The sequence below is a fragment of the Delphinus delphis genome, chromosome 16 (assembly GCF_949987515.2).
Source record: "Delphinus delphis chromosome 16, mDelDel1.2, whole genome shotgun sequence".
In the NCBI taxonomy this organism is placed as follows: domain Eukaryota; kingdom Metazoa; phylum Chordata; class Mammalia; order Artiodactyla; family Delphinidae; genus Delphinus; species Delphinus delphis.
Window position 1 is genome coordinate 17,334,469 of NC_082698.1, and position 26,892 is coordinate 17,361,360.

The 26,892-nt window shown below is 41.8% G+C and overlaps 1 protein-coding gene across 8 annotated transcripts in view; it reads right to left on the reverse strand.

Annotated features, from left to right (window-relative positions):
- Positions 1 to 26,892, reverse strand: part of VTI1A (vesicle transport through interaction with t-SNAREs 1A) — a 364,615-nt gene that overhangs the window by 90,466 nt on the left and 247,257 nt on the right. The window contains exon 9 of one of the 8 annotated variants that reach the window (XM_060034057.1): positions 24,260 to 25,405. The exons of the other annotated variants lie outside the window; for them this stretch is intronic. Within the exon in view, the coding sequence (XP_059890040.1) occupies positions 25,363 to 25,405 (43 nt within the window). The 3' untranslated portion in view covers positions 24,260 to 25,362. Of the gene's footprint in view, positions 1 to 24,259; positions 25,406 to 26,892 lie in introns of those variants that run through there. 8 annotated transcript variants of the gene reach the window in all.

The window sequence follows — 26,892 nt, forward strand, 5'->3', positions numbered from 1 at the left end:
CTCATGCTCTACAAATACAGCCGTATCTCAGAGCCAAGTTTCAGGCTGCCCCAACTCATGTCCCCTAGCAACTCTGCTAATCTGACCTGGCTATGAAGGCTAGGAAGCTGGGTTCCCTATCAGTCTGTTTACTTAACACATGTCACATCTAAAATAAGGATTGCTTTAGCTGAAAAAGCAAGTCATTTATAAGTGTGCATTTATAAGGGCAAAAGTCAAGGCAACTGAGCAAACCACTTGTCAACTTATTTAGAGGAAATTGTGTAATCAACTTAACATACCAGTTAGCCTTTACCTGCAAGGTCAAGCTCAGAGTTCCTGTATATCACCACACTGGCCTATTAATCACTCCGCAGGAAATTCCACATTTTTCTTTAGATTAAACTATAGAAAGTGGAGTGAGAACAGAATCTAGAGGATTTCCTGTTCGTTTCTTTGTTTCCTCTGACTTGGTTGATGTTTCATGATTTACATTTTTTTTTTGACTTGCTTGCTACAGAATTTAAAATAGGTTCCAAATGATAGATTTCAATACGCATCGCTAAAGGGAGCTGTATTGCACAAGGGTAGATCTAGGTATTTGATGGCTGGGTGCCAACTTACTGCTGTAGATTCCAAGTGGAGATAGAAAGCATTGACATTGTTGAAAAAGTAACAGATATTTCATTCCGGGGGGGGGGGGGGGGGGAAGGACATAAGCTACTAAATTTAAAACCATTTTCCCTTCTTTTCATGTTGCCGAAAAAGTCCAGATATGTGGTTTTTGAAGACTTCCTAATTTGAGGCATGATTCTCTAAAAAAAAAAATCACCTTGAAATATCTTTAAAATTTTTTACCTGAAACTGTCTTTATTTTGCCTTCATTTTTAAACAGCTTAATTGAGGTATAATTCATATACCATGCCATTTACCCATTTAAGGTTTAAAATTCAATGGTTTTTAGTATATTCACCAAGTTGTACAACCATCATCACAATCAACTTTAGAAAATTTTCATCACTCCAAAGAGAAAACCCATTCCCATTAGCAGTCACCCTCCATTTTCCCTCAACCCCTCCAGCTCTAGGCAACCACTAATCTACTTTCTATCTCTACAGATCTGCCTATTCGGGACATTTCATACAAATGGATTCATACACTACACAGTCTTTTGAGTCTGGTTTCTTTCACTGAGCATGTTTTCAAGGTTCATCCAGGTTGTATTAGTATTTCATTCCTTTTTATGGCCAAATAATAAAATGCCATTTTATTTATCCATTCATCAGTTGATGGACATCGGGTTGTTTCTGCTGTTTGACTATTATGAATAATGCTGCTCTGAACATACATGTGCAAGTTTTTATGTGAACCTATATTGTCATTCCTCTTGGATACATATACCTAGGAGTGGAAATGCTGGTTTGTATGGCAGCTCCATGTTGAACATTGTAAGGAACTGTCCAACTGTTTGACAAAGTGGCTATGCCATTTTACTTTCTCATAAACAGCGGGTGAGGGTTTTGATATCTCCACATCTTTGTCGACACTTGTTATTGTCTGTCTTTTTTATTTTAGCCATTCTACTGGGTGTGAAGTAGTATCTCACTGTGGTTCAAATATTTTAAAGGAAATGTTCACAAGGGATTTCTGTATTGTTTTCCCCTGGCCAGGACTATGAACGCCAACTGCTGTATGACTGTGGTATCCGGTGCAGCAGACAAGATGGAAGGAAGTGCTGGAAACTTAGATAAAGTACACAAGAAGTTAGCTCAGAGACTTGGGATGGTCAGGGTCTTATCTGGAGTCTACAATGTTCTGAATTTGTAGACAATTAAAAACATAAAATGACTAAACCATTTGCAAAGGCCATTCAAAGCCGCAACTTCTTTTGTTGTTGTTTGGTATTTTCTTTGCCTGATTTACTTTAGAAGGACAAATTCAGTCTTAACTGCAATGTGTAATTTAAAAAAATGATTAATTTTGCTTCTGAAGAGCCATTTGTAGCTACTGTTCTATTTGAGTAGCTTCCACGCTTATGTTTCCACTTTCTGGGGGGCTTGGACCCAGCAACCAGAAAGATAATCCTCTTTTGTGGACATTCCCACAGTTAACTCCACACACATCTGGATGGCAGTTCAATAGTCCACTGTTATTCAAACAATTTGTAATCACACATACTGTGTGTCAGCTAACAAGCCAGGGTGTATAGCTTTTCAGTATTCCATAGCACGCAGCACGCACAATTTACAAATAAAATAAAAATCTACAGCAAAGACAACAGCACATTCTTCATTGAATAACCGAGTAAAAAGAGTGTCTCTGTTGAAAGACAAGACACCACTTGTTATTTTGACGGTCAGTGAAAAGAGGTATAGAAAACCATATTTCATCTGTTAAGACTTTTAACATGGGAAAGTTCCAAACCTGTAGCGTTGCAGAATCTGGGGCCATATGTTTCTTTAAGCTGAGCTCGAATCAGAGGTGGCCAAATAACCACCAGCAGTACGAAACGCACCTGACAAAATTCTCCGGGCTCATCCCTCCAAGTCATGGTAGATGGGGGAGAATGGGAAGGACGGACGTCTCACCATCGTCAACTGTTTTTCTCATTACTTTCAGCTGGGAGGATGTTGGGAGGGAGAAGTCGAGTTCAACTCCCCAAGTGGCTAACAGTTTTGGAAACAAGGGGTTTGATAAGACCAGAGGAAGTGAACTCGAGCTTGTCCTGAGAATAAAGGGCTGGGGACAGGCACTCCGCATATACAGCCATCGAGACCCCAGACAAGCCATTAAGATGACAAGGTGGCAGAAATAGCATGCCAATGACCAGTCATTGTGGGATAGGGAGGTGTTGGGAAATGCAACCAGAGGCGCAGCTGTGCAACATTCCACCTGCCCCGCCTGACTGGCAGCATGGTGGCCCCTGACCCTGGGGGGCTGCGTGCATCACTGGGAATCCGGAGCCATTCAGAGCAAGGTAAGGTCTTGGAACACATTGAGGCCTCACTGTGGGATCACTCAGCTAGGTCACTGCTTAAGTCCATAGGACTCAGGGACCAGATGACAAAGTATTTCTTACCCATGAGGGTTTTTCCCCCAGGGTTTCCCCACTGGCTTTTAGCCCGCAATGCGATAACTTGACTCCTAGGCTTTGCTGAAAGCTCCTTAATAGAGGACAGCCCCAAGTCCAAGGTAAATACAGTTCTGTCATCTTGTAAACTCAACAGCCTTGTAAGAAAATAACCATTAAGATCCAGGTGGCTCAAGAGAGGAAGAAACTGTCACTGTTTAATCAGGTTGTATTGGGGAGAAAAGATGAGTTTCACATAGAACTCTGCATGTCTTTATTACTCTCCACCCAAATAATATTAATTCCTTTAATATTTCAGGTGTCTAGTCATTTTTTCCCAATATATCAGGCATTCACTGAGGACCTATTTCGTGCCAGGAAGGGCACTGTATTCCGGAGATATAAAGAAAAAGGAAACACAATGCCTGCCCTCAAGGATCTCACGGCCTCAGAGGAGAGCCACTTCGACACCGTATAATTTATACCATGAACTGAAGGGGAGACAGAAGTCAGCGAGGAGGCCCAGAGGGAAGAATGGTTATTCCAAATGAGGGCTTGGGAGAGCTCCCAAGAGAAGCTAAGATTTAAGCTGAGCCTTGCCAGGTGAGTGAGCTCTACCCGGATGAAGGGAAGTGCAGGCAGAGAGAACATCCCGGATGCTCTGCCAGTGACCAGTGCACATTACTTGCGGCTTGACTGAGGCCTCCTGCGTAGGACAATGTATCAGCCTGGCTAGAAACCAGGTGAGAAATCTAAACTCCCTTCCCATGCTCCACTCTCAGCATTCTGTTCACCCCAGGAATTGGCAAGGGAAACAATTGGATTGTGGTGCAGTGACAAACACAAACTTCATTAACCAACCAGAACATTCATCTTGATCTCTGGACGTTGGTGGACTTGCAGGAGGGCCTCATGGCCATGCCTAGAGCTGCCCACCGGGGCACACACCTGCATCTTCCGCTCTCTCCTTCACACCAGCTGGAAGGCAACAATGCTATGGCTCAGGCGTCAAACCAACAATAAATAGGAAAAGCAAAAAGAACTGCAAGAAAAATGACTCAGCAACAGAAAATCATCAATTTATAAAAAAAAAATTTTTTTTTTTATCTCCTAAAGTATGTCCTGAAAGGAAAGGCAGCCACAGACAGCTTTAATTTGCCAGATCACTGTAGGTCTCAGTGACCTTGACAGTCATCTTCACATGGATGGAGTGCTCTTGTTCTATTTTGGAGGTACTACTGCGTTTCACACACAGAAGCTTTGCCCTAAGATCACAGAGTTGGATTGAGACCTTACAGGCCATCCCTGCCACCTCCTGGGAATGCAGGCTCCTCGCTCACAATGTACCTAAAATACTGCATGCCCTGTCCCAGGCATCCCAGGGAACAGAAGATGGGGAAGAGACTTTCAGAATTCAGCCTTATTATTTTGCCAAGGACATCTTCTTTCAGTTCAAAATCATTTTTTAGTTATCTCCTTATGGGACAAAATGAATAATCCAAATCTCATTGGAATTTCTCCCTTTAAAAATAATTGTCAACTATTGAGCAGGCTTCTCCTTTGATCATTACAGAACCACAGAGCTTCGGGGTAGTAAGAGCCCAGACAAGTCATCTAGAACGACAGCACATTTGATGCCTATATCCCCTGTGATAAGCACCCTTGCTAAGTAGCCAGGTACTTTGTATATAAATCCTTCCGCCAACATCATCTCACTACTAATTTTCCATTCAGGGCAGCTTTCTCAGTGAGAAAGTGTGTTCATTTTAAGCCACATATGCATTCTAGTAATTTCCACCCACTGGTCCTGGGTCAAGCCTTTGGGGCCACAGAGATAGGTCTAATGATTCTTCTACAGAACAGTCCTTGTGAAAGCTGAAGAGTATTTGCTGTGTAGTATTTCTCACCATCTCTGACCACTGAATGCACCCCAGTTTGCAAAGAAGTCTCTAATTTTGGAATCCAGAAGAGGTTTTGGTTTCTTATCAAAGAAGATGCTTTTAGAATCATGTCCTTCCTAGCATTCAATTTCTGTCTTCACTCTGCTGCTTGTTCCAACCAACGTAACTATTCCTTCATTCATCCCTCTAATCTAGCCATCCATCCATCTACCTACCCACCCATCTATCCATTCACCTGAACACCCATCCATCCATCCATCCGGTACTTACTGAGAACTTACCACGTGCAAGGCACTAGTCCAGGGACCAGGGTTAGAGTAGAGAACAAGATAAACAAGGTGTCTGTCCTTGTATAGCTTACATCTCACAATTATCAAGTAAATAAACAAAGAAAGAGAATAAAGTACAAGATATCAGGTAAGGTGGACAGGGAAAGCCTTTTTGAAGACTGACATTAAACTGAAACCTGAAGGAAAAGAAGGAGCCGGCCAAGTGAAGATTTAGAGGAAGAACATTCCAGGAACAGAGCGACAGGGGCAGAGACTGAACAAGAGTGAATGTAGGTCAGCTGGGAGAGAAAGAACAGTAGGAGATGGAGTCTGAGAGGTATGGAAGCATCAGAATGTGTGTGTGTGTGTGTGTGTGTGTGTGTGTGTGTGTGTTTAAACCACCACTCAGAATGGAGTCATTTGTAAATTCGGCTTTACCTGCTTGTAGCAATAGCAAATCAAATTAGTTGTTCCCTGTCTCTCTGTGGCCCACAAATATGTTGCTTTTCTCCAGAATTTCAATTAGAAAGGTCTTGCATTATATCAGTGGAGTGCTATAGGGGACTCAGTGACCAGACCGGCAGATATTAATTTCAACTGAGTTGCAGGATTCCTGAGCAGTCAAGGAAGGACAGGGTACTTAATCCAAAGCCAACTCACATTAACTCAAGAACAGACTTTGTGTGTTCTAACCCATTACACCTCCTCCGCTAGTTTTTAAAAGCTTTATTTATGAAGCCCATATTGAAAATTAAATGTTTATTACCATTTTTTGAAGGTGAGGTATAGAACTTGGCAAAGTATTGATTAATAACTTGTGGACGGCTGGTGTAAGGAAATCAGTTTGAACCCTGCTGTAAACAACGCATCAGCAGAGGGTTTGAGCTATTTGCAGCTTCAGAGCTCGCCAATTTGTAATTAGTTGCAGATTTTCAGTTACTTCTCGGCAAACAAAATTGTTTTATTTGCATCGTTTACTTGGCATTTAATTTAAAAAGAATCCAATTGATTATTCTTAAAGACAATGAATTTGGAGGGCTGGGATAAAATAAATAGATAAATGTTTGAGTAGCCCTACATCTGTATTTTTGTTTTGAGAGATATCAGGGTACAGAACTTGGCCTAAATTCAATCTGCTCGATCACACAATCCCAAAATGCATCCTGTGCAATTTGTCAAAAAGAAGATTTTTGGCAACTGCGTATAAAACTCTTGAGGTTTGTAATGAAGAACATAATCTGAAGAGGAAAATAAAAAGCAAAGTTGCATTTTCTGCTAATTGAACCTGGTAAACCATTGTGAGTAACTGTGAATTCAATAGAAGACGAAAATCATTTAAAATGTTAGTCCGTGTTACTTTCATCAGACTGGTTTCTCTCCCTCTGGCTCCTTACAGGCCCATAGTTTTTTCTTTGGAGAAGGAAAAGCCATGGGATTAGAAAGGAGGAATTCATTCTGACTCGCCGATCACGCAAGAAAGGGAGAAGGAGGGATGGATTCCTGCAGTGGGAAGCAGGGGTGGGATGGTGGGAAGGAAGACATTTTAGGGAGGGAACGGGACACAGAAAGGCACAGCAGAGGGAGTGTGAGCCCTGGTCAGAGACCCACAGGCAGTCTAATGCGGTCGGATAGACGTGGTGTAGCAGGTAGGGATGGGACTGAGGGCAGTTGGAGGGGAGAACAGATTGCAGACAGCCTGGGCCAGCAGGGGAAGGAGCTTGAACCCAGTTCGGAAGGTGGGGAGGAACCAGTCAAGAGTTGAGCTGGGCAGTGACAGGGTCAGGAGGGTCTGTGCTTGAGAAAGACCAGCTGGGGAATGAATGGTCTCTGAGAAGGGGCAGGAGATGTAAGAGCATTAAATGAGAAGGGACCTGAGGTATTTCAGATGTTCAATCGACAGAACCTAAAGAACACTCCTAAAGACTACAGGAGTGAGCGAAGACATGGGTCTATGCTGATTCCCAGGCTTCCTTAGAGGGTAACGCCATTATCCAAGGCAGAGAACATGTGAAGAATAACTGTGATGGGGTAAGAATGATAAACACACACAAACCCCCAGAAAATGCCACAGTAAAACGCTATGGCAAACCTCAAAAACATTATTCTAAATGAAAGAAGCCAGTCATAAAAGATCACATATGGTAGGATTCTCTATATATGAAATACCCAGAGCAGGTAAATCCACAGAGACAGAGGACAGGGGGATGGGGAGTAACTACTTAATGGGTACAGGGACTTCTTTCTGAGCGATGAAAATGTTTGGAACTAGATAGAGGTGATGGTTGCAGAGCACTGTGAATATGCTGAATGACACTGAATGATGCTCTTGAAAATGGTTAATTTTATGTTCTGTGAATTCTACTTCATTTGAAAAAAAGATAAAAGGAAAACCAAACAAAACAAAAACAGAACCCCCCAAACACTATGGCAATCCACGGAACCTTATATTCCTGAGTTGCACATGCCCAGAACCTCCTCTTAAACCCAAAGAATATAAACACAGAGAGGGAGGGCATGCTAGTGCCCCCTCATCGAGGGAAATCGTCTCTTGGGCTCCCAGCAGATACCCTCCTTCCTACCTGTTATTATGTGCATTTTCCTCGGGGGGCCTGGGCTGCTGGCCTTGGGAATGTTTCATCTGCAAGAACCCTATTCCACGTAGGTGTATCCTCTACTTGGACCATCCGCCTTTACTATGTCAAACTCTGGCTGACCTGGTAATGTGAGTAGTCAATCTGTCATGTGGGGGACATTTTTGGGAGAGGGGGAAGAAGCAAAGCACACAGAGAGAGGAGCCTGTAGGTCAGGAAACAGTAAGGAAAACTTTCTGGCATTCATATTGGTCATCAGAAGCCCTGGGGGAATAAAGGGCTCCCTGAGGCTCAGAGCATCATTAGGAAGATTAATTAACATTTGTAAAGGCCACACACAATGTGAAAGGCCCAGTAATGGATCTCCAAAAGCTGGAGTCCTTGTTTTCCACAAGGGTCATGAAACAAGGAGTGGAAAATATTCCCTAGAAGACAGAGCTGGATGACCTCGGCCCTGAGGAACACTGCAAAGAAACGACTGGGCTTGTCTGGGATTCTCTTCATTCTCGAGTCGTATCTGATCTGACAGATGTGGTGAGCAATTAAACCCTTGTCCATTCATAGTCTGAATGCTTGCACTGCGCAGAGAATGGGGCAGGAATAATGAGAGGCACAGCCCCTCTGGGACTATTCAGGAGGGCTCAAATTTGCATGGTCACATGAACCCGAAGGAAGTGGATTATGCTGGCCGGGCCAGGAAGTGGAGACCGCCAGAGCTTTCTGATTTGCATAAATCATAGGGCTGGAAGGCAGAGGGGCTTAAGGGCTCTCAAAGAAAGCCAGGTGTAGCTGCCTTTCCCCAAATTCAGTACATTTTTGTAGCTAGATGCCTACTCACAAAGGCTGTATAGGAAATTGAACTTGTGATGTCATTTGTTCCAAAGTTTTGTGAATATGTACCAGCAAGTTTCCCCAAAACATGATTTTTACAAGCAAAACTGCTACACAGCCTTTTAATGAATGGGTTCTTTTAATCACCTTGAAAAAAAGGTGATGTGGTAAGGGGTAATGCATTTTATTATGATTACCGCTGTCAAACAATTTCTAATTGTGTGACAAGGTGCTTAAGAATTGTTTATGAAAAAACAATTAATGCCTCTCAAAAAGGATTACATTCTTTTTAAGTTTCAAATGAAGGCCACCAATTAATTAATCCATTTACATAAAAATGTCTTGGATCAGCTACCTGCAAAGATAAAGGATGAAACCTATCCTCTAATTGGAAAAAGAAAAACTGCTATAAATATGTGGTAATAAACATAGAGAAGTACTGTACAAACAGTAAACAGAAGTCATTAATTAAAAACTGAAATGTCAAAAATTTCATTTTATTCTAAGCAATACTAAAAATATTGGTGATGTCAGATACTTTATTGAATAACCTCTCTATAAATAGGGCTTTCCAGTTACACCGTTTTACTCAACTTTCTTATGGGAAGTAATGCAAAAATTACATAATGGTTTTAGATTGGATGTAAATCTCCCTTCAGTTTTTTCCTCCCATATAGCTGACTTCACGTTATCTCCCAGATTCACAGACATCAGTCAACAGAGCTTGATTAAGGCATTCAAACCTTTGCTCTCGTTGGTTCCGAGTCCTACACTTGATACAAACAGTCATTACAGACCCAGAATGGAACAAAGAAGGCAGATATTTACCAGTGAAAAACTGAAGTTGCTTAATCACTTTAATATATATAATCAAATGGAAATTATATATCACCCGGACTAATTATATATAATTTCTTGGCATTTGGTATAAATTATTCTGACTATATCAAGGAAAAAAATTAAAAAGATTCTTTTTTTTATAGCAGAATTTTCACTGTAATATACATCTCACGTGAAATCCCATCTTTCTAGTATCTCTTCTTAAGTCTTTGATGACTTAAGTTCATTTTCTCTAGTGTTTTCCAAGCTGAGGCTGAGCTGCCATTTTGCAGTTGGAATTGGTCTTTTCATGGTCACTTGCTGGATTTACTGACATAGTGGTTGAGTATAATGTTGAGAAGAAAAGTGGAAAAGAAAAGAGAGAGAAAAGAGGAGAGAATAAAAAGTGAGGAGATGAAGAAAAAGAGAGGGAAGAGAGAACGCGGAGGAAAGGGAGAGGGATGTTTAAGAAAATCCTAAAGGTGCAAGTTGCTGTCAATAGGAAGCAGAAATGCTCAGTCTCAGAGACTGATAAGAAATGAACTGCCAATGTCAACAGGTCACCTGTCACAGGGGCTCCACGTGTTGGTGGACTGGCAGGAAGTGACACCCAGGCATGCCTGCTCTGCACCAACCCTCACTCCAAATCATTTAAAAAGTACCTCTTACAGTCACTCTTCGGACTGACAGGTTCAAGCCGCAAGGTGACTATCCGCTGGCAGGGCCCAATCTCTGCTATACAAAGGTATGTGAGGGCAGGAATTATCAATAAACTCCGAGAGAAGCATTCTCATAAGTAGAAATAAAAAACTTAAGCTCTAGCAAAGTCTTGAAGGATGCAGAGAAACGAGGGTCACAGAATGGAGGAAACCTATGGTTTACCGGCGGCTATAATCTCTCTTCCTTACCAAGCCCATTTCCACCTTCAAAATAACCCAGCTAGTTCATGCGATCTTCTAAGGAGCTCAGTGCCATAGGTACAAATGGCTAGCGTTATTTTCATGCCGTGTTGCCAAGAAATATGTCAATGAGACCTGGGTCCAGAGGAATTAAATAACTCATACCAGGCGACGCTGCTGGGGAGAGATGTCCTGGTGCTGGGGTTCCTGGATTTGAGGTCAGGATGCCCAGCCTTGACCCTTGAACTTTCTGGGGAGTTTCGGGTTTGCTACCCACAAAGACGGTTGACGGAACTCTCCAGAATCACAGCCAGGCATGACCCTTGGCAGTACCATCGCAGCCCCAAGAAGGTACAAGTCCCCTTTCCAAGTCTTTGTAGAGAGTATTTTACAGGTTACACCAAAGGTGTCCAGCCCACGATTAGCCGATTTTCAAATGGAGTGTGGACCTGTGTCTTAATTACTGCACGTCCCACCAATGACAACATACCACACCATAGGGGGTGCTGTTCCTCCACTGTTTGTGACTTGTTAGAGGGTATTTTTGTATCGATCCCTTGGACGTGTGCAGCAATCTGTGCTGTTTTTCCTGTTACTTCTGTTGTGTATTTTGGATTTTGTTTGTTTTGTTTTGGGCCGCACTGCGCAGTTTGCTGGATCTCAGTTCTAGGACTAGGGATCGAACCTGGGCTCCTGGCAGTGGAAGTGCAGAGTCCTAACCACTGGACCACCAAGGAGTTCCCCTGTTGTGTATTTTGAATACGCTCAATGTCATGGAGGGAAAGTCTTCCTAAGATCCTATACAGTGATAGAACCTCTTCAGTTGTAAAACCGAGACAGTTCCAATCTTTGGGGATTAAAGATAAGCACTTTGCTTGGTATAAAAAAAAAGTCCCACAATCAGTGGTAATTATCACAATTATTATCGCAGAAAAAGAAGTGTAAGTCGTTGTTTAAGGCTACAAGAACAGCTTTATTTTCGTATTTTTCTTCCCAGAGGTTTAAACTGTTCAGGTCTGTTTGCAGTCTTTTTGGTCTGTGCTGATAGCAACACATTATTTAAAGAGTGTTAGGAAAGTTGATCCAAGAGAAACATACGCTTTGAGTCACTGACCTCTTTAAATGACACCTTTTTCATTAATTATTACCTTTCAGTGATAGTGCTGTGGCCAGTTTCTAGCCTCTCTGATGGCTTATGTGAGTTTGAGGACAAAAAGTGGTCTGGAACCTTTCTAGCCAAGGAGCAAAAAAACCTCTCTTTTTAAACTTTTAAGACAAAAGCAAAAACAAACAAATAAACAGACCCCTAAAGGCCAGCATGACTGTTAAAGCTGAGAAGTTAGACCTGGTTCCTAGACTAGCTTGGCCACTTATGAGACACACAATCTGAGTAAGTTGTTTCCTTACTTATAAAATGGAATAATAAAAACACTTATCTCTTAGGGCTATTGCAAAGGTTTTTAAAAATCCACTAACATAAAGGGCTTAGCCCATGCCTGGTACATAGAAGTGCTCTACAAATGGTTACCATAATCATGCTACTATCAGTAACCATAAAACTCCCATATGGGAGTCAGGGCATTGGTGTAGGGAATGTTTATTGGTAGATATTGATGGAGAACACTAGGGGTAACCAAAGCCCCTTTTACCCCCAATTCTCCCTCTCTTTATGTGTACATGGTATGATTCTATTTCTTCTCTTCCACTTCAGGAAATTCATTTGTACTTGAAAATAGTCATTAAGCTGAGCCCTTTGTGATATATGTGTTTAAAAAATGTGGTGGTGACACCTAGGGTTATCAGTTTTTTTATTTGTGGAGACAAAGGTCATATCAGACTTCAGCACTTGTGTATTTTCTGGGCCCACATACTATGGACAAGCTCCTTTATCCCCTTAGTGCCCACGCATGGTAAGTAGAACAAATTTTTTCTTTTGTCTTTCTCTTCATGATATAGGGCAAACAGCCTGTGTTATTCTGAGAGGACGTTAAAAAGCAAAATTATTTCCAGAAATTTCTAGTTTACTTAACAGTTGTGGATAAACACAAACCAGGTGTCACTCTCCCACACGGACCCTTACACCATCTACTGCTGATTTCATCAACGGTGTGAGGCATTATCAATTTTTCTTCTTCTCTTGCTATTGGAAGATAATATTTCTGATTCTATTCAATTTTAAAAAGTTGAAGAAAGAAAGAAAGGAAGGAAGGAAGGATAGAAGGAAGAAAGGAAGGAAGGAAGGAAGGAAGGGAAGGAAGGAAGGGAAGGAAGGAAGGAAGATGGTCTGTCTTAAGCAGGGACTGGCTTCAGATCCTGAGAAGTTGTCCTGTGGTAAAATCCCTTTCTCTGGTAAGCGAGACAGCTGGTGACTTGGAGCCACTATGTCCCCTCGGCAGCTCGTTCACGTCAGACGTGCTACACAGTGTCAGGGCAGCTGCAAGGCATGCTGGGAGTGTGGCGTGGGCTCTTCTGGGGCCAGGCTTGTGGGGTAAGGTTGGGGTGGGGGAGGGCAGAGTCCTAATAAGGTTGGTTGGTCCTCAGGCAGCCTGGAGTCCTGAGAACTAAACGTGACCTTTCACAAGCCCACTTTTTAAAGAAAAGATGTGAGATTCCTTCAAAGAGAGGATTTTACTGTTCCTGGATCCTCAGGGAAGGTAGAAAGAGATGACAGGAAGGGAAAAACTGGGCACAGAGTACACTACTGTATCTTATTTTCTTTCATTTACAAAATCTTATTCTGAAGATTAAATAATTTTCTTCCCACTGTTAGTATTATTATACCTGTGACTGCTCTACTGCAGGGTGGTTTTTCCGCCCTGAAACTGGACCACATTTGTTACTATGACTTGTTAATTCATGTGGTCTGTACACTGAAATACAAACCATCCGAAAGCTCATGACTTCCACAGTGAGGAACAGCTATTTAATGTTACTCTACTTATTCCATGTTCTAGGAGACATTCAGTGAAGAATGACTGCTTATAATTTATTTCCTATCATATTTTCTTCATGTATGCAGCTTCAACTCCCTGGGGAACACCAGGATTCTTTTTCTGCAGGGTATCATTGGGGAAAGAAAGTGGCTTCTCTCTTAAGAGAGCAGTTTTGTTCTGCTCTGTCTTCTTGCAGCAGAGATTTACTGAGTGCCTACTGTGTGCCTTGTTCTAGGTCAGCGTGATAGAGGCAGATGATGGAGGAAGACGGGCTCAAACAACACAAGAGCACACAGAGCAAAAGCATTTTGGGTTCCACTGCTGTTGCTTCTCAGACTATCTTAGACGAAGGAATAATTCTTGCTTCGGTGTTTCATTTCCAAACTTTCGAGGACTAATGGGGAGTCCTGTTCACATGACCAGACACATGCTGTGCACTTAACAGCGTGCACAATGGTTTACGTGCTGTTCGATGAGGCCAGTCCATTGACCACGTGCTTGGATGCTGTGGTAATGGCAAATGGCTAAAATGTTTTCAAATGCCTACTCTAGATTTCTCTACTTAACGACATCATAGGATAACGGCAAACAGTTCATGGACTGGCACCAGCAGTAGCTCTAGACCAAGGAAGGAATAATGTTCAGTGAAGCAATTTAAAGCCGGCACCCTGATTCCCGTTTTGTGTTTTTCTGCCCAGACCCCTGCTCCAACTGCAAATCCTGCAGCCTCCACCAAGCCAGTGCAAAGCAGGAGCTAGTCTGTGAAAACGAATTCGGCTCCAAGATAGTCTGAAGTCCTTGAAGACCATGAGATTGTCTATAACATTTTGGGTGTATGTGCATTTTTCTAGAGAGAAGTTCCCTAGTTTTCATTGCATGTTCAAACGGCTATGTGGCCTAAAAAACGGTTCAGGTAAACTAATTTCTCAACATTTTTTCATTACCCAGCAACTCTAGTTAAAAGTTTTAACATGCAACCACCCATGATTCCCAGGAAGACACACACACCTGGGGGACTGTTGGTTTTCATGAAGCCTCCCCGGATCTGGTGACTGGGCTGGCCATTTCCATGGTGTTTCAAAGCACTGCTGTTCTGGGTTAAGAAAGTGACTAGATTTGTCTACCAAAGGCTTGGATAGCAACAGGAGGTTAACTCTCTTCACGAAATTTAAAAAAAAGATAGTCTGTGAAAAAAAGAATACAACTACTCTTCAGCAGTAGGGAAGTGTTCCCCACGTTGGCGTCTTAGAACCTCAAAGATGAGTGAGGGCGTCTGATTAGAAGGGAAGGATGGATAGATTGAGAGAAGAGGTAGGGTCTGGTTGGAGGAGAGGTGAGCACCGGCTGTTAATAAGTGTGTGTGGAGCAGGGAGTATCCAGGTGGAACCAGACGCCCCTTAAAGAACGGGAATAACGAGATATCCAGGAAGATGAGGTCACCATTCCAACACAAACGTAACGATTTTAAGAAGGAATCTACTCCCAGTGCCCAGACTGTGGTCTTTACATACATGGAAAGGAACCAGGACTCCCTGTGGAAACAGCTGATTCCAGATTTAGGCCAGAAGCCTGGGGTACCTTATCCTGCCAGAAAAGACTAGGGGAATTAAGTTAAAAGGTGACCAGAGGCAACTAGAAGGGTCTCCCATTGATGAAAGATGGGCTATTTGAGCATCAAAAAGAGTAATGATTACAGTGGACTGATGCATATGAAATGGATAAAAACCTAAGTGTTTATAATGATACTCAACAACAAACAAACCTCACTGGTCACTTTTGGAGGTTGCTGGGGGCAATATTCTAAAAATTGATAAATAAATGGAAAGAGGCTTTTATGCTGCTTTTCTTGTATGAACTGTATTTCAGAGTAACCCAGTAATTGATAATAAGTTCTTCTATATAGAATAATAACTAATAAATGCAGAAAGAATGGTAGAATCGCGAATCTCCATTTTGTAACCTCTAATAGATGTAGACAGTGATTAAGTTACTAAAACTATTAGGCTAACAGGTAGATAGACAACTTCATAATGGTTGAATCAGGCTGACCACGTCTGAACCCAATGATCAATCTTGACATCAATAAAAGGTGTTATGCCTCCCGATGTGATAAAATTGAACCTGAATTTCGTTAAGTCTTCAGAGCTAACCACTAATTTACAGGAAGTATGGAGGGGAGAGGAACATATCAAACAGCACAATGAAGATGCAATAGGTCAAATACATAATGTGGACATTTTTAAAGGACAATGATCTGGTTTCTTCAACAAATAAATACCATAAAAACAGGAGAAAGGTCTGTAATAGATTAAAAGAGGCTTAAGGTTGGGTCAGTCAAATGCAACAGGGGCATCTTGTTTGGATCCTGATTCAAAGTACCCAGTTGTGTGTGGACGTTTGTAAAACAATTAGGGAGAACTGAACCTGGACAGGGCATGTAATCATTATTAAATTTGTTAGGTGTGATAAGGGTATTGCAGTTAGGTTTTTGAAAAGTTATGCTGTGTGTACTAGAGCTACATACTAAAATATGTACAGTTAAAATCAGATATCTGGAATTTGCTTTAAAATAGTATAGGAAAACAAAAGAAAAAGGGAAGGGAAAGAAAACCAGAATGGCTAAATTTGCTAACTGTGAAAGCTGGGTGTTGGGATATGGGGGTTCACTGCACTATATTTTTCTCTGTGTGTTGTATAAATTTCTGTAAGAAAGGTTTTTGTTTTATTTATTTATTTATTTAAAGAGAGAATCTCACAGAAAATAAAGCAAGTTCAGACAGGCGAGCTGATGAAAAACACAACATTTATCTATCGAGTCTTTGAATTCATACCCATACTTGACCAAGCCCTGGCGTCTGAGGAAGCCAAGCACAGCTCACACAAGGGAGTTCAATCTTCCTGACCTCTGCAGTACTGGGTAACTAGATGCCTGGGAACTCATGGGGAGTGAGCAATTGTGCTGAGTCCACAATCCCCAAGAGAGGTTGGGGCAGTTGTCTGATTGGTGGGAGGGGATGGAGTCTTCCAGGATCTACTCTGGGAGAGGCAAGGAAGAGAACTCCAGTCTAGCATCCTCTCTGACCTCATTCCCAGAGCAAATCCGAAACTAGTACCAGCAGAACCGTGCCGTCTGGAATTCTATAATGCACCACTGGCAACATGCCACGGCCGAACTGTAGACGACTGGCATACTTAAGGCCACACACATCTTTCCTCCAGCTTTCTATCCTCTTACATGTTATTAATGCATTTAAAGAACTATAATGAATTTGGATTTGGAAGGGGTTTAGTCAAAGGTAATGACACCATACTTGATACAAAAATGACCTATTGAGACCCGTAATATCTCCATGCCAGCTTTTTTCAATTAAATGACCACAACTAGCAAACAACTATTAACATGGGGACTTTGTGGGCTACAAAGACATGCAGTGTCTGCAATGGTGAGCCACAAAACGCTTATAGGAGAAAAGGGGAAAAAAACCCCAGATTCTCACGTAAGTTTTTGAGACAAAGATGTTATTCAGCCTTACAATCCTTTGAGCTCCTCCTAGGAATGTTCCACCAACTTCCACAATTGCAGCTGGAGGCTGTCTTGATGGAAACTGTGTGTTAGAGAACCTGTAATATCCATGAAATGTCCACACTTGTACTAAACCCCAGAGAGTAAGGGACTCTTGCTACTGTATCCGTAGTGACTAGAGCCACTTCAAATTATTTCAACTGAAAATTAAATAGAAACTATGCCTATCCTGCACTTTAATTTTTCTCTGAGGCTGTCCCACACACCCTAATTGTATTCACCTTTTTTGCACGATTAGCCACGGACGCTGGTGTTTGGAGCCATTGCTTCCTATTGAATAGCAACCATGCTTTCTGAACTGCAGGTCCCATGGTTTAGCAGGGTGGGCGGTTAACTGAGATTACCCTGAGGATTTGGGAGGTCAGCCTGCCATACATAGTGCATGCCTTTCCCAGTTATCCAACAGAAACCCAGCATCACCCTTCAGTCCAGGCCCCTGCTTGGCAGAGCTCTGGCCCGTTCTTTAGAGCTGGATCGAACTGCAGGAGGTTACCTGGTTTAAGCCTCAGCTCCCAAAAAAACTTGCTACAAAACATTCCACTTCATTGGAAAGTTCTGAATCTGAGGCAGTACGCTGCTGCTAAAGTGGCTGAAAAGCCTTTAGTTTTCAAGTAAGGTCGGGTCCGGTTTGCAGCCTTGTGTAGAACAGACTGTTTTCTCAATAGGTGCTTAGCTCCTATGCCAGGAGCACTACTGCTACAGCGTCCACTACTAACAACAGCAAAACAACACGATGATGACGACGATGATTGTAATATCATAGTATGTCAAGTTTTTATTTCCTTTCCGGTGTTTACCTTAGCTTTTATCATATAAGTAGCATTATTATCTCCATCAACAAATTAAGAACCTGAGGCACAGAGAGATTAAAATAAGTTGCCCAAAGTCACAGAACTAGTAAGTGGACAAAGCCAGCCTGTCTGGCTCTAGAGCAGCAGCGTGAATCACCGTGAGATGCTGCCTCTAACCATACTTATGAGCTTTGGCTCTAAATTGATTACCTGAATTCCAAAGAGCAGCCAAAATTACAAAGCAAATGTCCAGAGTTTGCCTGAGTTTATGCTTACACTCGAGTAGTTCATCTTAACCCTGGTTTCATAGGAGAATCATCTGGAGAGCTGTTAAAAAATACTGACGCTGGGAACCCACCCTGAGAGATCTGGATTCATTTGGTCTGGGCTGGGGCCTGGTCATCAGTGTTTTTAAAAAGCTCCTCAGGTGATCCTCATGTGCCACCAGAGCTGAGAACCACTGGGTGAGACTGACAAACATGTTTCTGAAGGGCTTTGTGAAAATAAAAAATAAAATCGACACTGCTGCACACTTTCTCTCCCTCTTCGATAATCACAAAGGACAATGACATATTAAAGGCTCGTATTTAAACTTATCTGAATATGGAAGCTTTGCTGTGCTGACTGTATATACACAGACACGGGAACTGCTGTTCTAACCATTTGGAAACTAGTAATTCAAGTTGATAAATTTGGCTGCTCTCTTTTAAACAGAAGACCCTGTACCTTTAACTGTGCAGGATAAGAGTTTCTCAAAGTTTCTTTCTTCAGTAAGGATACAGAGGACCTCTTAAACCAGCTTATTCTCTTAACTAAGAACAAAGACCCACAATCTCACAGTTGGAAGGGACCGTAAGTGCCTTCTCATTTCTCTTGACAACAGTCTCACACACACACACACACACACACACACACACACACACACACACACACACACACACACACACACAATGCAGAAACCCCTTTTAGAGCATCCTCCCAGATGGTCATCCAGCCCTAGCTTGAACAGTTCAATGACAAGAGACCTCACTCCTTCACAAGACAACACACTGCATTGTTGAGCAGATCAAGTCTTCTTTATACGGCCTCAAAATTGCCTCCCTATAACTTCTACTTGTTCATAGCTCTGTTGTTGCCTGGAATAATGGCGTAAAGTCTTCTCTTCTTTCAAATGAGTGTCCTTCAGCACATCATTAAGGCGGAGCATGGTACACTGGAGGGAACACAGGGCTACACAGGAGCCAAGAGACTTGGATCTGAGATATAGCTCTGCCTGAGCCATTATGAGTGCAGCAACTAAAGCCCTTCAGGCCTTGGTGTCATCATGAATATGACAAACCCATCACAACAGAAAAAGTGGTCTTGCATAATTGTAAATATCAAATCAAAAGTGTGAGCCAAGTGCTTTGCAACTGAAAAGGACTCCAGAAATATGTTATTATATTAGTAGATCCTTTCAGGTACTGTATTTTTATTCTCGAACAATCCTTCTGTCACTTGAAACTTACATCCTATTTCCAAAGTTAGGTATATTAGTGCTGCTGAATAACTATATTAATGATGGGAAATGATGCTCCATGATGCCACCTATCGGTTACTTGCGTCAGTGATTTAGTGACGAGAAACAAAAGGCTCTCAAGATGGCATGGGTAACAATGTGTTGATGCTGTCTTTTTGTAAAGACCAGAGGAAACAAAACCATGAACATGGAATCAGAAGGTTTGGGTTAGAGCCTGCCATTTACTATGTAGCTGCCATTCAACAAGCTAGCTAACCTGCTTCCCTACACACAATAGGACAGAAAAATAATATCAATCTTACATGTGTTACTATGAGGATAAAACAAAATAGTATGTGTTAAATACCCAAAAATAAATATTGTGGATTCTAACTGCAGAGCAGTTCACCATTTTTTTTTTTAAATCAGTAAGAACCCATTTGAAGAGTGCATTATTTTCTCTCTAAATTAAATAGAGATGTTCAGTTATCTGGATTCCACCTGCATAGTTCTATATCTATCATTAATTCTCTGCGACCCACATATTTCACCTCTTAGGCTCTCAGTTTCCTAATCTGTAAAATGAGTTAACTGGACAAACTGATCTTTAAGCCATTTTCTAGGTATGACTCTGGGACCACCAATATCTGATATATTGCTAATCAAATTGAAAAAAGTTTCAGAAGTAAACTGATTCCTGAGAGCAATTCAATTCTTCTATAACCCAGAAATACTACCATTGTAAAAACAATGTCTTCAATCTGTAAATTTGTTTTGAAAATTACTCCCTTTAGGAAGATATATTTATTTCCAACTTAGTTCTGCTAGCCACATTCCTAAGGTGAGGTAACAGAATTTTTAAAAACTCAATAAAAACAGACATTTCTCCAAAGAAGAAATACAAATGGCCAATAAGCACATAAAAAGAGGCTCAACGTCTTAGCCATTTGGAAAATGCAAATCAAAATCACAATGAGATAGTTCCTCACACCCACTGGGATGCCTGTAATCAAAAAGACAGACAATAACAAGTGTTGGGGAAGATGTGAAGAAATTGGAACCCCTTATACATTGCTGGTGGGAATATAAAACAGTCCAATCACTTTAGAAAACAGTTTGGCACTTTTTTTTTTTTTAATTTATTTTACTTTTGGTTGCGTTGGGTCTTTGCTGCTGCACACGGGCTTTCTCTAGTTGCGGCGAGCGGGGCTTCTCTTGTTGTGGAGCACAGGCTCTAGGTGTGCCGGCTTCAGTAGTTGTGGCTCGTGGGTTCTAGAGCTCAGGCTCAGTAGTTGTGGCACATGGGCTTAGTTGCTCCGCGGCATGTGGGATCTTCCCGGACCAGGGCTCGAACCCGTGTCCCTTGCATTGGCAGGCGGATTCTTAACCAGTGTGCCACCAGGGAAGCCCCATTTGGCACTTTTTCAAAAGTTAAACTTACATATGACCCAGCAATTCTACTCCTAAGTATACAGCCAGGAGAAATGAAAACATATGTCCACACAAAAACTTTTAGGTGAATGTTTACAGCAGCATTAGTCATAGTAGCCAAAAATAGAAACAACCTAAATGTCCACCAATTAATAAATGGATAAATAAAATTTGTATATCCATACAATGGAATATTAGTAGGCAACAAAAACATATGAAGTACTGACACATGCTACAACATAGATGAAACGTGAAAACCTTATGCTAAGTGAAGGAAGCCCAAAACAAAAGACCACATATTATATGATTTCATTTATATGAAATGTCCAGCATAGGCAAATCCACAGAGACAGAGAAGTTGTTTAGTGGTTGTCACGGGCTAGCGGGACATGGGAAGTGACTGCTAATGGGTACCAGATTTCTTTTTGGGGTGGTGAAAATGTTCTAAAATTGATTTGGTGATGGTTGCGCAACTCAGTGAATATACTAAAAGCCATTGAACTGTGCACTTTAAATGGGTGAATTGTATAATATGTAAGCTGTATCCCCACAAAGCTGTTAAAAACTCAGTAGAAGCACATAATCATTAAATTATAAGGATCAAGGATCAACTCAATTTAAATCAAAGTGCAAAAAACACATGTGTTTGTATAATAGTATTCTACGTGGATAACTGCTGTATATAGTCAACTGCTTTAAACCCATTTTTGCATTTGGATCATTTTTCAAGGCGGAGCTGAAATTTAAGGAAGTAAATTGAATAAACAAGGCTACAGCAGCACACAAAATCTACTTCTTTTATTTTATGCTACCCAGGATTGACTCAGCGGTGTAAAATGCCGTTTTAAAAAAAGAATGATGAAATTTGAATGAGAAAATGTATTTCATCGTGGAAGATAAAAGTCTTTCCTTCTCTACAGTGAATACAGGTAATTTCAGAAGCAGCAGCTCCTAATTATTCACTGCTGAAAAGCTAAAAAAAGGTTCGTATTGAAAACAGTGACCTCCAGTTTGCTCTGTGAATGAAGGCAGACACAAATTCTCATTTTCCTAGAATCCTGGTTGATAACTGAGTTGGGAAAAGCATGCATTTCTTCATTACAGTGCAGTCGACTGTTCATTTAAATAACAATAACCTGCATAAAAGTCACAAAAGCATTATCTAGCAATTCCACTGTGTTGAAATGCATTATTAGTACTAACAATGCCAAATAGAGTAAATAAATGACTGTCTTCTTATTTTCAGCATTATTCCTGATTACTTAGCTTTATGAAAGGTTAGCATTATTATTACTGGTGCATTCAACACCTTGGTCAATATTGTTTGCTTGGATAACTCTTGAACGGGAAGGGATTTTAAAATAGAGCTATATTCTTTTCTAGGTTATCCAAGGGTGAAAAAACCCCTCCAATCCAGTGCTCATGTATCATGTATGTTTAACAGAAAATATTTAAAGAACTCAACTTCTGTTCACTATATATGCGTAAAATCTAAAAGCCCTCATTAAGATAGCACACTTGCAATAGTACTTATTTAAAAATGTAAAATTTACATCAATAGTTTAACTTTACATCAGAAGGTTTCCTACCAAGAACATGCTAATGCTTCAGTTTTTAAAGTTCCTTAAGCCAAAGTCTGGGCCCTTTTTTTTAAACTTTTTTCTTTTTTTACTCATGGAGATATCCTGTACTCCACAAAACGCTACTGACCAACCCTGTTATAAGAGCACCATCAATCTATCCAGTGAACGGCAAATAAAAAGACAGATTTGAAATCATTCACTCCTGAAGCTCAAGTTTGCTGTGGTTAGATAAAAAGGGGCCTCTCAGGGAAAGATATGAGCAATATTTGGATTTAACAGTGCCTGATTAAAAAGAATGAAATGATACCATTTGCAGCAACATGGATGGACCTGGAGATTATCATACTAAGTGAAGTAAGTCAGAAAGAGAAAGACAAATACCATATGATATCACTTATAAGTGGAATCTAGAATATGACACATATGAACTATTTACAAAACAGAAACACACACACAGACGCAGAGAACAGACTTGTGGTTGCCAAATGGGGGGTGGTGGTGGGGGAGAGATGGAGTGGGAGGTTGGGATCAGCAGATGCAAACTATCATGTACAGGATGGATAAACAACAAGGTCCTACTGTAGAGCACAGGGAACTATATTCTGTACCCTATAATAAACCGTAATGGAAAAGAATATGAAAAAAAATGCATAACTGAGTCACTCTGCTGTACACCAGAAACTAACACAACATTTGTAAATCAACCATGCTTCAATAAAAAATAAATTAAAAAAACAAAACGAGTGCCTGATTGAGGCAGAGCTTCCTTGAAGATGGGGCAACAGGGTATATATGCTTATAAAGTGTTATCATCATAAGGGGAACACCACACACTAGAGTGATTGACTCTCATCAGACAATGGAGGTGTTTTGGTTCTTGTGTGTGCACTGAAGCCTTGGATTCTGGTGTGGAAAGGGAACTAGAAAGCTTTCGGGCAACAGCAAAATGAGTGAATTAATATTTAGGTAATTTAAAGGATTACGTGAGCAGAGGAAAATGTTCTTGGAGGGTGTGTGGCACATTATATTTTCCTAAATTGGAGACAAAATATTCCCATCCCACTGATTTTCCACAACCGTGCCACCCCTGCCTCAAGGGGCGGAGCCTATGTCCCTTCCCATCGAAACCTGATGGGCCCTTGTGACCGTCTTGAGGAAGAAAATGCAGCAGAGGTGACACTGTGTGACTTCCTAGGCTGGCTTTAAGAAAGGCCATGCGGCTTCTGCCAGTCTTGCTCTTGGGACTCATCTTTGGGGGGTCTAAGCTGGTAAGCCCGAGGCTCCATGCCGTAAGGAAGCCCAGACTAGCTCATGTAGACAGACTACATGGAAAGGCCTCGAGATTAATAAAGCGGTAACGGGAGAAAGTCCCAGCCAGTCTCTAGCTACTCCTGAATCCTCTCTCTTCCCAACTGTTCCGGTTCCAGGCTTGATCTGAAGATGACCTCATGAGAGATTCCGAGCCGGAACACCCAGCCAAGCCGCTCTCCATTCCTGACCCACAGAAATTGTGAGAGATGACAATTGTTGTTCTAAGCCGTTACCTTTTGGGGTTATTCGTTACACAGCAACAGACAACTGGAAGAGGAGGGAAGGAGACCCAAAAGGAGAGTCATATCGTAGATAACACCGAGGGCATATGTCATTTGGAGCCAAGGCTTTCAAACCATGAGCTGCAGACACGCAAATAAAAGTAACGGAGAGGGCTTCCCTGGTGGCGCAGTGGCTGGGAGTCCGTCTGCCAGTGCAGGGGACACGGGTTCGAGCCCTGGTCCAGGAGGATCCCGCGTGCCACGGAACAACTAGGCCCGTGCGCCACAACTACTGAGCCTGCGTTCTGCAGCCCGTGTGCTGCAGCTGCTGGGGCCCGCACGCCTACAGCCCATGCCCCGCAACGAGAAGCCACTGTGGTGAGAGGCCTGAGTACCGCAGCGGGGACCCAGCACAGCCAAGAATGAATTAAAAAAAAAAAAAAAAAAGTAATGGAGAAAGACTCCTTCTAAATCACCAGGTAAAACCCCAACTCACTCATGATTCAGAGCTTATAACTTCTCAGCAGTGGGTCAATGGCCCCTCTTCCTGGAATCTCTGGATCTTCCACGCGGGGGAGCGTAGGGCAGCAAGGGGTAGGACGGAACGTGCTCTGAAGCTGCATTTACATGGCAGGGGCAGTCCACTTACTCGGGCAGTGGTGGCAAGGGGCTCATGAGATGGGTAGGGAAGCTACAGCCCCTCTAAGGGACCCACTGATTCCCACCTCACCTTTTTAACTCTTCAGTAAAACCGAACAGTTTGTCGCTTCCGAGTACAACGTATCATTTTCATGCCTCCATTTCCCAGTTTTTTCTTCTTTGGTTAACTTGCACTTACTCTGCAGGACTCAAGCTGGGCATCACCAAGCCCAGGAAGGCCGACAGGGCTAAGAACTCCTTGTGTACCTCTACTGTTATATTTACATTTATAATAAAATTCCTGTTTAGGTATGCTTTCTTACTACACTGTGTACACTGAGAGATGGATATAAATTATTTATATTTGTATCTTTAGGGCCTAAGGTCTGCCTCATCACCATAGCTGGTGCTCAATAAATGTTTGTGGAAATGAACATGTAAAAACAAGTTGGCTTCAAAGGACGAAGCTGATGACAGTGTCTCCATGCATTTCAAACATCCCATGCTCTTCCTTGATCTCAACTAGAAATCTCTCTCTGTCCTGTGAACTCCCAGGAAAACACTGCATCAGAATTTCTTTCATGTCACCTTGGACCCTCACTCTCCCTACCTCCCACCTGGGGTCCATCTCTTTACCCTGGACCACATGACGTGGATTCCTGTAAGATCCGCCTTCCAGATGGTCCACTCCACGGGGGCAGGTTTCTGGGCCAATCCCCACCCCGAGTGCTGAGAGCAGCACTTCCTATGCTAGAGGTGGGTTTGGTAAAGCAGTGTGCCTTCCCTGTCTCAGTACACTTACAAAGTCATTACTGACTCTGAAACCTCTTCCCTGGGGTTAGCAACTCTGCCTCTGACAAGTCTGCAAATGCACTCGTCTTACATATGTTCAACAGGCGACATCAAGATGGGCTCAAATGATGTGGCAGGACAACCTGCCCAAGTCCTCAGAAGCTTGAAGTAGGTCATCCTCAGGAGCAGTAGCTTTTCATCTACCCAGCAGGTGTGTGTCATCAAATAAATACCATAAAATGTCTTTCAGCCAGGAACAAATATCTGGCGGGGAAACAGAAGTACACAGGCTCACTGACTACAGGTCTAGAGGTCTAGATGGAGAGCGTGAGATATTTTTTCTTAACATACGGAAACCAATATTTTAACTAACAAGAGGGTTTCAACCCCACTATTTATTGTCCCCCTGTCCAATCACCTGCCCCATCTACTAGTTCCAATTTTATAACTTCATTTACACAGGTAAATGAAACCCGGCACCACAGAAACGCATTTTCCATGAGACGCTGTGATTTAAAAATAATCATAATGATAGGTAGGCTAATTTGGTTTACTTGAGATTATCTTTCAACCCCTCCCCGCCTTCTAGCATTTAAATTAGTCATTAGTGTATCTTCCTTCTTTTTGCTGGGAGAGTTTCAGGAGATATTAAAATTCAGTAATTTGTGATGGTTCATTTTTGTAAGATCAGGGAGAACTTAACAGTATGGTACAATTTGTTCTTGAACATCCTTGAGCCTACCCCATCATTACATGCCAAATTACCAGGTATCATTGAACCTGAATAGAAGAAAAACACACATCTGTGGTTTAACCCAACTTCAAAGTCATGGTTACACTTTAAAAGAGGAAATATTTGAACTCAAATGTGGATATGTTTTGGATTTAATTTTATGTACATTACTTATAATTCCCAAAGCCAAAGATAATTCTAAGAGAACCATGAACACAGTACACGTCATGTGAGATTGAAAAAGTTGGCTCATAATTATTTCAAGATGAATTGTGTAGATCAATACAATTTTTTACTCACATGAAGGATGTCCACTAATATTTTCTGATCTCATAGTGTTTGCCAGACACTCAGATATCATTTTCCTGACTTTATTGCACCTGAGCACCACCTGAGCTAGTATTTACTTAACTGTTTTCTGTACGTCAAGTTGAAATTGGCCTTCTAAAGAAAGAAAAATTCACCTCCTCTCAAGGAATAATAACAGTAAAACCATGAGTTTGATAGCTACTTAAATTTGTTCTTTTGGACAAAAACTGGGTTAAAGTAAAAGCTGCCCTGCTCAGAAGAGGCATGACAAGTGGCTGATCCCTCCACCCGGTAAATATTTATTCAGCACCTACTACGTGCCAGGCCCTCTTGCAGACGCTAGGGTTCTAGCAACAAGCAAAGCAAAGTTCCTGCTCTCACGGAGCTTCCTTTCTATAGACATAGATGCTGATAAACCAAGAAGTATACAAAGCAATTCCAGGGAGTGACAAGTGCTATGAAGAAAAATGAAGCAGGGGAAAGGCACAGAGTGACGAGAGGGGATCTGGGCAGAGATCCAAGACAGCATGGAAAACAGTGGGCTGTCCTAAGCAGTGGTAAAAGTCCAGAGTTCATGATATTACCTGTCTCCGTTTCTACTCTTATAAAACTCGGTTATGTCCCAAGATTAAGTCTTAGTGTAATTTACCTTCCTCAGACTGCTTTCCCCGGAGATTCTCTTTCATGGGCTGCTTCCACTGGGGATTGC